Source organism: Arachis hypogaea, chromosome 14 (genome assembly GCF_003086295.3).
Source record: "Arachis hypogaea cultivar Tifrunner chromosome 14, arahy.Tifrunner.gnm2.J5K5, whole genome shotgun sequence".
NCBI classification, from domain to species: Eukaryota; Viridiplantae; Streptophyta; class Magnoliopsida; order Fabales; family Fabaceae; genus Arachis; species Arachis hypogaea.
This window is the reverse complement of record NC_092049.1, coordinates 137404913-137417998: the sequence shown is the minus strand read 5'-3', so window position 1 is coordinate 137417998 and position 13086 is coordinate 137404913. Positions and strand designations below refer to the sequence as shown.

At 29.5% G+C, this 13086-nt stretch overlaps 1 protein-coding gene across 1 annotated transcript; it reads left to right on the top strand.

Annotated features, from left to right (window-relative positions):
• The first annotated feature begins 735 nt into the window (after nt 1-735).
• Nucleotides 736-1721, top strand: LOC140178771 (uncharacterized). Its single transcript, XM_072216019.1, has 4 exons — nt 736-739; nt 869-947; nt 1026-1135; nt 1276-1721. Exons 1-4 carry the CDS (start codon nt 736-738, stop codon nt 1719-1721), a joined length of 639 nt encoding a protein of 212 aa, XP_072072120.1.
• Nucleotides 1722-13086: the final 11365 nt, after the last annotated feature.

The window sequence follows — 13086 nt, the reverse complement described above, 5'->3', positions numbered from 1 at the left end:
TTTATAGTGATTAACCTAATATGTAAGCATCATTATATTGGCAATCTTTGCCAAAGCTGTACCACAAATTCAACATGATTTTTGTTTGCATATAGATGTAATTATATATGTAGGATCCATCCACATGTTTGAGAAATTAAGAGCTTTTTCTTGTTTTGATTTTCTAATTAAATTACTTGGAATAGCCCAACAATTTGTCAATTTGAATTTTAATTTATACCTTGTTTTTGAAATTTTTAAATTATTGTAACATTGATGAAGCACTAGTGGGGCTATTTTCACCCACCCAAACATTGATCTTAATTTTGGCTTGGGCCCGCACTTAATTGAAGTTTATTGAGAGTTCGGAAAAAGTAACTACTCAAAAAGATAACCATTTTAAAATGTTAAAATTAACTGTTTAGACTTCTGACCAAAAAAATAAGAAAAGTTTAAAACTTAATTTGCGTTAAATCAACTTGGATAAATCAGAGTGGTCAATTCACTCATTCGTTTAAACAAGTGTCAAAGATTCGAATTGCGTCTTATACATATAGCAACTCGATTTCATTACACACAACTACACAAGACCTTAATCTAATGATTATTTCTAGGATTGGATTGGGATTGTTCAATCTACTCTCCTAATTAGAAAAAATAATTCCCTTACCCTTTAGACTATATTCGAAAAAATACTACAGAATATTTTGCCTCTATCATTTCAAATTGAAACACTTATTAATTATCCGAAAAAAAATGGGTTAGAGTACCAACTTCCTTTGTGCTTTTTGTTTGGTGCACAGAGCACATGGGAGGGAGGAGAAGCAAGAGGTGTGGGAAGAACTGAGTTATGTTGCGAATTTGTGTCAGGTTCCGTTCTATTTTTTAGGGGACTTTAATGAAATTCTGCAAATAGAGGAGCGAAAAGGGGTGACTAGCTTGCCGGCGTCGTCGGATGAGTTTAAGAGGTGGGTGCATGATATGCAGCTGATGAATTTACCTCTTAATGATTGACAATACACATGGTTTCGGGGTCGGTCATGTAGTCGGATTGATAGGGTTCTGGTCAATGTTGAGTGGGCTGAGAAGTTCCCGGACATTAGGCTAAAAGGTGGTCCGCGGGGGTCGTCTGATCACTGCCCGTTGATTGTGGAAGGTACAAGATTAAAAAGGACCCTAGACCGTTCAGAAGCCTAGATTCCTGGTTTACGCATGAGGGTTTTCTAAGTATGCTGAAAACTGAATGGAGAAGCTTGGGAGATGCTCAGTTCATGTGAAAACTGAAGGCTTTAACAGGACCTCTGCGGCAATGGCACAAAAATATCTTTAGGGACACGGATAAGAGACTAGTGACGTTTGAGGTGGAAATCACAAGGCTGGACAATTTAGTGAGTCATGAGATATATGATGGTACAACGGAGGCTAGAAGAAAAATGCTAGTGAACTTCTGTGAAAAATGGTACATCAGGAAGGAAATCCACTGGAAGCAGATGTCTTGGTCTCAGCATGCAGCCGACATGGACAAGAATACCAGATACTTCCATACCATTGCCTCAGCCAGAAGAAGGTCTAATAGGATTGAGGCTCTGATGGTACATGGACGACTTGTGCGAAATCAGGCAAGGATTAAAGGGGCCATTAGGGGGTTTTACAAGGAGTTATATCACCAGGAATATGCTCCGAGGATTGGTGTCAGGGATGGGTTGGTGAAACAGATTAGTAGAGATCAGATGAGGCTGTAGCTTTGGAGGTCTTGCCATCAGAAGAGGAAATTAGGGAGGCAGTGTGGGACTGTGGATCGTTCAAGGCCCCAGAGAGTGGGTATAATATGAACTTCATAAAGAATTGCTGGGAAGACATTGGTCCGGAATTCATTGCAGCTGTACTAGAATTTTTCCGAAATGCTCAGTTACCTACGGATGCGAATGTAACTTGGGTGACATTAGCCCCAAAGTTTGAAGGTACAAAGGAGGTGAAGGACTTTAGGCCGATTAGTATGGTGGGATGTTTGTATAAAGTGATTTCAAAGGTGTTGGTGATGAAGATGAGGTCCGTGATGCCGGGGTTGGTAGGAGAGACTCAGACTGCGTTTGTAAATGGTAGGAAAATTCATGATGGAGCACTCATAGCCTGTGAGACAGTTCATTGGCTGAAGGCGCGAAAGAAGATAGCGGCTATCATCAAGCTGGATTTTCAAAAAGCTTCTGATAGACTAAGATGGAGTTTTGTTGATATTGTGCTACAGAAGATGGGTTTCGGCCAAAGGTGGAGGAATTGGGTAAAGGAGTGTGTTACCACGGCTACTATGTCAGTACTGGTAAACGGGACACCGTCAAAAACGTTCAAAATGGAAAGGGGACTAAGACAAGGAGACCCCCTATCTCCACCTCTATTTGTACTTGTTGTTGATGTTTTGCATAGGATGCTGGGGGAAGCCGTCAGGAACGGACGCATAGCGCCGTTACTGGTAGGGGGAGATCATATGGAACTGTCGCACCTACAATTCGCAGATGACACAATTTTATTCTGCCCGCCAGAGACGGAAACAATTGTAAACTATAAGAGGTTGTTGCGATGTTTTGAGCTGATGTCTGGGCTGAGCATTAATTTTGATAAGTCGAATCTGATCCCGGCGAACTGTGAGCAAGGATGGATTGATCATGCGTATGGTCTACTGGGGTGCCAAAAGACAGAGTTGCCTGTTCAATACCTTAGGGTTTCTTTAGGAGCTTATCCACAGTTGGTAAAGACTTGGAAACCAATCATAGATAAGGTAGAACAGAAGCTCAGTTTATGGAAAGTGAAGGTTTTGAATAAAGCAGGTAAGCTTGTCCTCATCAAATCGGTACTAAATAGCTTGTCCATTTATTACCTAAGTTTGTATAAGATGCCACGAGCGGTGGCGAACAAGCTGATTGCTTTACAAAGGAACTTTATGTGGTGCAAAGAGGACGGAACCTATGGCATACCGTTGGTCAAGTGGGAGTTGGTCCAGGCTCCGAAAAAGGCTGGGGGCTTGGGGTGGGAGATATACTGCTTAGAAATACAGCACTATTGTTTAAGTGGTGGTGGCCGTTTTCAAAGGAAGAATGTCCGCTGTGGAAAAAGATTGTCTGTTCTTGCAACAAGTTGACCCCTAATGTAATGCTAGCAACTCAGTCTTTACCGGTCAAAGGGGGCCTCGGAAGGACATATGCCAGCTGAATATCAAAGAGCAAAGGGTGAAAGAGAAAATGGTGAGTGGTTTGGCGATGGAAGTCGGCAATGGCAGGAAAACCTGATTTTGGGAAGATAATTGGGTTCAGGGTGGTCCTCTGAAAGTGAATTTTCCAAGACTCTTCTCTATTTCAAGCCAACAAGGATCTGTAATTGGGGACTATGGGTTTTGGGAAGGGTTAGAGTGGATATAGAATTTTCAATGGAGGAGGGAGTTGTTCCAATGGGAGCTAGAACTTGTCCATCAACTTCATGAGCGGTTAAAGCCAGTAAAGCTGTCATCTGAGAGCGAGGATATTGTTGTGTGGAAATTTGATAATACAGGTGTCTTTTCCACAAAATCCTTTCTACAGGTAATCCAAACGGAGACGTTGTCAGATGAGATCACGAGCTATAGCTTCACAAGTGCGCTATGGAGAGGCCTGGTACCACCAAGAATTGAGCTTTTTGGATGGTTTGTACTAGTTGGTAGAATTAATACTAAGGAGAGGTTGACTAGATTAGGAGTTGTTATTCATAGTGATAATATTTGCGTCCTGTGCCACATGGGGATAGAAACTGTTGAGCATTTATTTCTTCGGTGTGAGGTAATATGGCAGGTGTGGTACTCTTGGTTGCGATCCTTTGGTAGAGAATGAGTTATTCCTGGAACCATGAAAGAACTGTTTGGGAGTTGGATTGGCATGCACAACAGAAGACAAAGGCAGAAGATGTGGATGACAGCGTTCTTTGCAGTGATCTAGAACATCTGGTTGGAACGTAATGCCAGAATATTCAATAATCAAAGAGCAAGTATTGACTTCATTCAAATAAGGACGGTGTTGAGCTACAAAGAGTGGAATGGTTGTGATTCTTTCGATGGTTGATAGCATTGCTGGAGGTACCAGCAGATTGGTTTTTTTATCTGTAGTGTTATATGTATTTATGATTGTGGTACTCTGAGTGATGATTATGTTTAATGATCTGATAGGATGATTGGCCAACTTAATCACATGGATCTCATTACACCATATTCACGAATTATAAAACACATTTCCAAATTAAATAACCACCGATTACCATACAAAAAAAAGTTTTGATATGGCTAGTTTGGCACGTGAAAAAAAATATATTTAAAATTAAAAAAAAAATTATCGCATTATTATTAACCCAGTTGTGTTATATAAAATGAAATGTTAAACGACAAAAAATGAGCATAAACAGAAACTTAATATAGCATAAAAATAAGAATGTCTAGATAGATGGGCGTCTAAATACATATAAACAAAATAAAGAATAAGAATATAAGAAAATAAGTTGAAATAATACTTATTCTTAAAAAAATAGCTGAATTAAGTGTGTTTGAAATATAATTATTCATGTGTAGTTTTTTTTAAACTTAAATTTTTAAAAGAAATGATTTATTTTTTGATATAGTATCAAAGCTTTTATGATAAAAAAAAATTCTAGAATTTAATTTTTATTGAATATCAAAATAAAAAATTTAAGCATGAAGGAAAAAAAAACTTATGCTAAAAGAATCATGCAAAACATATAAAAAGAAAAAGAAAGTCGGTGCAAAAACTGACGTAAAATCCATAAAAGAGTTCTTGCCTGGGAGCATGTTAGTCATGACATAGTCTTAGGTAATTTGGATATATTACTAGAAAAATTATTTTTAATAGTTATTTATTTTATTTTTAATAATAATAAAAATAACTGCTAATAGATTTAATTACTGGCAATTGGATATTAATCGTCTTATATTTTGTTGCTAAAAAATTTTAGCGACAATTATATAATAACTAATAAAAATTTTTGTTTAATAATTATAAAAAATATACAAATACCATTAAATTAAAATATGCAGTAATAACGATAAATTTATAATTATCGTAAAAATATAAATTAATTAAAATATATTGATCATTATATTATTGTCACTAAAAAATTACTGCTAAAAATAATTTTTATTGTAGTGATATGTGAAAAAAAATCGATACAATATCCAATTATAGATTTAATTTAATTTGGTGGCAGCAACCACAAGTAACACAAGCTATGTTGGAGAAGCCATTAGGCATGAACAGATGTCCTAGTCCAATGTATGCATATTGGTCCTTAATGATAAATTAATTTTTAACCTTTCAAATTAAAAAAATATTGTGGGACAAAAAGAGAAGAGAGAGAATACTGTGTGTATAGTATAGTAACGGTTCTGAAACTGCCAATCATTAAAGAATAAATCTGATGTGGCTTAATCTAATTTGTATGTGATTGCATAAAACAATCAGTAAGATTCACGCTCTTCAGGCTGCTTAGTGTTTATCACAACATATATGTTTTTTGGTGTATCCACACACATGTTATGTGTGGAAGGGGCTAATAATTCCTCTGAATAATTAATAATCAATCAGACCTTGTTTTGGGCTTAACATGGATTTTGTTAATTAACATAAAAGAACAATTCAAAGTCACATTTTTCACTTTACTACTTATGATGGTCAGTACTTAGTAAGGACTACTAATTCTGTTGAATAATTTTATGCCATGCTGAAAAAACTTGCAACATTGAATTTTTAGACAAGGAGAGGGACGAGATATCTCCTTTTTTAACAAAGTCTTACGATGATTAAAATGAAAAATAAAAGAATAGAGTGACAATCAGATGTTTAAAGATATTAATTTTGGATTAATTAATTTTTGAATAAAAAAAAAAGTATTAATTAGGTCCTCTAAAATAACAAACAGTGGACATGTATATTCTTCTGTCAATAAATAGTGCGAAACAAAATGGAATTGTCCATATATTCATTATTTACAGAATTACAATGGTACATGTTTCGTTACTGTTACATAAGCAGAAAAACGATGTAGTTTTGGACAGTGAAGCATTTATTATCTTTTGTATTTTTATATATCCTTTATCAACTGCTTTTCATTTATCACAAATCCTATAAAAAATAAGTGAAATTTCGCTCCAAAAGTTGTTATCTACATGACTATCTTTTGTAGATAGACACACCAAAGTATTTAACAGTACATATAAGTATCACCGTTAAGTTTTAGTTGATAAATTGATAAGAGAACATCATGTGTCATCCGTTTGCTATCTTGGAGGACCAAATTGAAACTTCTTTTTAAAGATTAATTAGTCTGACATCGAAATCGAAATTTTTATGACCTAATTGTTAATTTATTTAAAATAAAAAATATCTTATAAAAATATAAATATTTTTTTATGAATACATTTTGATGAGTTGAGTGATTTTTTTAGTCCTTTTTTAAGAATAAAATCGTGAGACCGTAATGTCAAAACAGACTAGGTTGTTACATTTTGCGTTTTAACACTAAGGTGGGTAAAATTTCAGTCCCACATTCATGTTGAGTGTTATAGGATCTGGATATACATTGATGAGTACTTAGTTCAAAATATTGTCTAGATACACTCGAAATTAAGTCATATTGTGTTGTCACTAATAATTTCATGTTGTAACATTAAAAACTAATTAATAGTTCAAATTATTCCCAAAAATATAAAAGATGCTTTAAAAAAAAGAAAAAAGAAAAAAGAAAAAGGAGAAGCAATAACTTTGGTTTAGAAAGCATTTTCTTTCTACCAAAATAGTTAACAGGTTTAAATGGAAAATCATTAATAATAGGATTCTAATCATTCGTAAATCATAGGAACAACATATGACGAGAGAATTTAGTTTATGAGGACAAAGATATATAATTATATATACATATGTATATAATTAGAAGTTTCGCATCACTTTTATTATTCTAGCATGAAAAGAAAGATTAATAATATAATAAGGGCAACATATGTTTAATTAATAATAATACTTATATATTTTATTTAAAGAAGACTCTAATTTGGTTGAGGCGATGTGTCCTCAATTCCATGACAAAGAAAACAAAGAAACACACGATTCATAAAACAAAAACTAAGAAATTAGAGCAGGTTCATCACAACATAACATCATAGGCTACGTTGGATTTTTTATTCTTTAACACATGAAATTTTATTTTACTCCTTACTACTTAAGCCCTAGCTCCTTTGTGGTGGAGGAAGGTAATCATTACTGTCTTCGCCTTCAGCATGCACTTCAAGCTTGTGGAAGCTCCTATGGCAGTTACAAGCGGCACATGAGAGAGCTTCTGGTGTTCCTTCTTCTCCGCTCGGCATGAAAGCTTGACAACCGTCAACCGCGTGTCCTCCGAGCCACTCGGCTTGGTTCCTTTGGCACTCGCCGTATGTCACATAAATCCTGATGGCCGAGGAGGAGGTGGAGGAGGAGGAAGAATCAGGTTGGTCGTTATTCTTTATGTAATACTTTTTCATGATGTTCAAAATCCTACAAAAAATGATTTATAAAATATGTTAAGAGTTGGAGAATCAAATTAAGGAGCAAAATTGATGAAGTAGAAAGAATCTAACATATTAGAGACAGAAATACAGAAATAAAGACAGAAAAAGAGAATGAGAAAGAAAAAATTACTAGTGAACAGTAAGATAATGCGAAGAATCATCATTTTAGAAGAAGTATATATAAGTAGTAAAATTAGAATTAACGGTTGAATTTAATTTCTAAAAATATTTAAATTTTTTGTCTTTAGTGATATGAGACTCAAATAGATAAGTACGATGATCTGGCTAATTTAAATTTATAAGATTTTCAGGAAAAGATAACTTAGAGTCACATTTTTCACTCTACTACCTGTCATCACTATTTATCATAATTAAGTACGTTTTCTTAAACAAGATTACAAATTATGGTGTGTAATAATTCACTAATCACATGAAAAGTGTTGTAGAAAAATGGTGCAATGTATCTAGACTGAGAATAAAAACTTAATTAAAATTTATTTATCGTTATAAAATTATTTATTCTAATAACTTAAATTATTAGATAATATATATATATATATATATATATATATATATATATATATATATATCATGTCTTCGAGTAAAAAACATACACATTATATATAGGTAGAGTTAGCTCTGGTATTTTTCAGTAAAAACTATCTGTTCATTTACAAAACTTTGCTTAATGTACTATATTCAAATAGTAAGAATAAAGAAACACATACATGTATTTTCATTCGACGCCTTAACTTTTTTGGACAAATACTTGCATGATATGGTCTCAAAGTTTATGACAAAAAAAATTGATTATTATTATTATTATCTAGAAAAAAAATCAGACATATAATAATTACGTCATGTAACAAATATTTTGAATCGACTAAAGCTTTTATGAGTTTAAAATAAAAAGTAGGATAAAGCATTCATAATAATAAAAAAAAATCTAAAATCCAACATTAATTCAGCCAATTAATTTGAAAATGAGCCAACAAATAGAAATAGTATAAAAAAGGCACATCCAAAATTAAAAGGAATATAAAAAAATATTTGAGAGGTGAAATTTTGATGTTATAGGAAGAAAAAAGAGAGAATGAATAAAAAAGTAAATTCTAAAAAAAAAAAATAAGTGAATGACTTTGTTTAACAAAAATTTTATTGGCTGAAATTGGCTGATTTTTTTTATTGATTCCCAAGTATACTTTTAATATAATTATAGTTTTACATATTTTTTTATGAATTCACATAATGTTTGGACGAAATTAAAACTTTGTACACTTTATTTTGATCCCCGTTGGGTTGTTATCGGTTAATGGTCTATGTTATAGCTAGGACACTTTTGAAGAAAAAATATATTTGAACTTGAATAATAAGAAAAAGAAATTATCTAAAATTAATACAATTATAAAGTGATAAAGTGTAAAAATAATCTAATTCATCACAACGTTTATTATGTGTGAACTTCACTATTTTGATTCAAAAATTATGAGACTTACTTTTTTATTGTATTATTCTTTTCATCACTTTAAACCAGTTTGATCCGAAGAGTAATAATAACATTATTTGTTTTGAAATTAGAAGTCCAATTCCTTAATTTCAAATTTTAAGTTTATTGTAACACATATAATTAAAATAAATTATAATACACAACACACGATATTCAAATATCAAATAAATTCTTCTAAATTTTTTATTAACATTTTAAAAAAATGAGTTAATAGTTAAATTAGTTCCTCAAAATATAAAATATTTTTTAAATTTATTTTTAAAAATTTTTCAAATAAATTGGTCCATCAACGATTAAAATTTAATCATATTTGTCTTCGAGTTACTCTATTAATAATTTTCTTCAAAGATTAATGTTATAAAATGTTAATTGACAATATACATAATACCTAATATGTCTAATTATTGAATATTAACCACTTATATTTATAAAAAATGATTAATTTAGTCATTTTTTTAATTATATAAACTCTATTTTCAATATGACTTAACGATTAAATTGATAAATTTTTATAAACATATTTAATCAGTGTCTAATTAGACATATTAAATGTCATAATGTCATGTATGTTATCAGTTAACATTTTACATTATCAATCATTGACAGAAATTGTGAATGAAGTAACTGAAAGAAAAATATGATTAATTCATAATCTTTTAAATGACCAATTTGATTGATAAAATCTTTAGAGATAAATTTAAAAAATATTTTATTTTTTACAGACTAATTAAACTATTAATTAACCCTATTTAAATCAAATGCCTCTCTCCTCATTGAATGTATTTTATTTCTTTAACCTGTTAATTAATTTTTAGAAGCCATATTAATTAAAAGTTAATAATTGTATAAGATAACATTATAACGTAAAAAAGTTTCATAAGACTAATTAATAAAGACCTTCAATAATTCTTCAATTAAAAAAATTAAGGGTTTAGTTAACATATGTTCTAAAGACACATAATAAACTTATTATTAGTAAAATTTTTTAATATTTTTATTTAATAAATATAAAATAAATGCATTAAAACTCAAATTTTTGTATTTTCAATAACAGAAATGTTTGGTAACGAAAGAAAATCAGTAAAAAACAATCATAAATTGTCTTATTTAGCATTTATTAATTGTTACGACAATAAATAAATATTAAATAAAGCAAGTTCGTGCTTTTTTTTTGTCTCCCTAACATTACCGTTTTAATAAAAACTTTTTTTTTGTAATCTTAACATATACTTTTAAGACACATGATAAATAAACCTTAAAATTAAATAAATATTTTGATTAAAATTTTGTGTACAAATTTATGGATCATACTTATCTAAAGTGAGAAAGCAACGAGAGTTTAATCACCCTTTGTTAAGATTGGAAGAGTCAATATGAATTGTTATATCTCTAATACGTTCTATAAGTAAGAGCTTCTTTTGAGTTTGATTGATTTTTGTATATATATTTTTTTCTTTTTATTTATCTCATACTATTTTTTTTTAGATTCATCAATGATCAAATTTTAGATTTTTCAAAATTCTAATACCATATTACGATACTATTTTTCAAAAGTTTAAACTATTAGAAATAGATAACATAAATAATTATATCTCCAATACTCTTAAACTATAAATGTTATATAATTTCTATATGATAAAAATTACAAATTTAATAGTGATTAACTTCTTATTTTATTACTTTATAAATTTTCTCACTTTAAATTTCTTTCCCAAATTAATTCTTTAGTATAACATCAAACATAAAATTCTAAACTTTAAATAATTGAAATTTTAGCTAAATCGTTTTATTATAACATAAGTCTAACATTTGTCATTTGAACTAAAAATGAAAGTAACAATCCTCTTGTCAGAATATATTAAGATCAATTAGCATTCATTAAAATTATTTAGTATATCTAAATATTTATTATATCAATTTTAATATCTATAAATATCTTTTTATATTGTATCATTTAAAATATAATTTGAATACACACAAATTTTTTTTCTACTACTCTCTCTTACCTTTCAAACAACTCTCAATTATTATTCAAATGACATGCTATATATGTATATTAAAATCAACTATTAAATCAATTTTTTTTAACCAAAGATAGGAGACTCGAACCCGCAACTTCTTAGATGAGTATGGAGAGACTATATCATTTGAGCTATAACTCATTGGCATAAGATAAAAAGACACCACATCCAACTCAAAATCAATTACTCATAGAATATATATTAAAATACATAATACTGAAAATATGAAACAAATAGTATATTGATATACAAAAACATTATATATATAACAAAAATCAGACACTAAATCGATCATAATGTATTTATATATAAAATAATTTATACTTTCAAGGCATAGATTGAGCTATTAATTTTTTATGCACACATTATATGATTGATATAATCTTAGTTAATATTAATTAGTATAGCTTACAAATAAAAGTAACCTTTATTATTAAGTAAAATAAAATCAATAAAGAGTTACATATAAGTTGAATTTACTCATCTTTCGGTAGTGAGGGGCCGGAAGTGTGTGTGTTTGTTTTTGTTTTTTTGTTTTCCTTTTTGCTTAATCATCAGAACCTAACTACCTAAGCATAATATATAATTAAGCTTAGCCAAACCTATACGACAATTTCAAAATGATTCCTCTGTTTGCATATTAGTGTAACTATATGTATATCCATCCACGCATAATTGGGAAAAGAGCTTTCATATTTTGATGTATTGGAATATTAGTGTAATTTAAAATAGTTGAAATGAAGTAATTTTCATAAAGTATTTTTTTTTATAAAAATTCTTATAATATCATATCATTAATGTTATGATATTAAGCGATCAAGTAGAAATGTATAAATAATTATATCTTTACTAACAGTCATCTTGTTCATCTTAATAATATAAGGGTGTATATAGATAGGGTTAAAAATACGGGATAAATTGTACCAAAATATGGAATAATAATTTTTATAGATGAATATTATGTGTAATTTGATCATAAAGTCTAAACTATTGACTTAACTCAAGTATTTAAAAAAAAAAAAAAATTCACAGAACTAGTTGAGTTAATTAGTTCATGTGTGCCATTCAAACTCAATAAATTAAAGTATATCTCAATTTATATATAATAAAAGATTTAAATTCCAATAAGATAGCATATCTAATCATAAATCTATAGTTTCAATAATTTACATAACTAATTTTGTCACTTTTCACACAAATTAAAGGTGTAATATAAAAATGACGGCAACGTTGTTGAGACATGCATTCGACCGGTTTCAGCAGTGAAGTGAAAGCTTGAGTTTGAGTTTTTCTCTTTTTGGTTTTTTTCGAAGTGTCATTGTATTGCAAATCCTCGGTCGGTATGAGTCAAATAATACTCAAAATTATTATAATTAATATAATATCAAGATGCTGCCTTGATTGGACAAATAAATTTAAATGCAACAAAGCTTCTAGATAGAAAGGAAAATATTAAAAAAAAAACAAACTTTTACCTGACTAATCTTTTTGTTTTCCTTTATTTACTTCATTCATCTATTAGTTATAGCTACTCTATATACTAACATTAAATTAAATTAAAGGTTAATTTATGTATAAGTCTATTAATTATAGAAATTTAATATTAATTTATGAAATCATCTCTTTTAAAATTTAAGTTGTTAATGCACACGAATAATTATATTGTTCTATTTTTAGGCTACGTTTATTTATAAAGACAGGATACTGAGACAGAAATCCAGATATACAAAATTGTGTTTGACAAAGAAGATATGGACAGAGATATTGTGTCTAAAGACACTGAATAAATATATTTTGTGTCCATCCTAACATACAGGAAAGATACAGAGACACTAATAAAAGATACAAATTATTTTTCATTTTTTCATTTATTATTTTTGTTAATTTTTCATAATTATATTTTTCATCTCAAATTTTTTAAATAAAAAAAATGAAAATAAATTAAATTTTCATAATTTGTTCTAGTTTCTCACCAAATAAAATTTAAGAACACAAAATTTTGTATCTCT

Coding starts and splice junctions, on each gene's coding strand:
- LOC140178771 (XM_072216019.1), top strand. Junction 948..1,025: donor TCGTCGGATGAGTTTAAGAG/GTGGGTGCATGA, acceptor TCGGTCATGTAG/TCGGATTGATAGGGTTCTGG. Junction 1,136..1,275: donor CTGCCCGTTGATTGTGGAAG/GTACAAGATTAA, acceptor AGGCTTTAACAG/GACCTCTGCGGCAATGGCAC.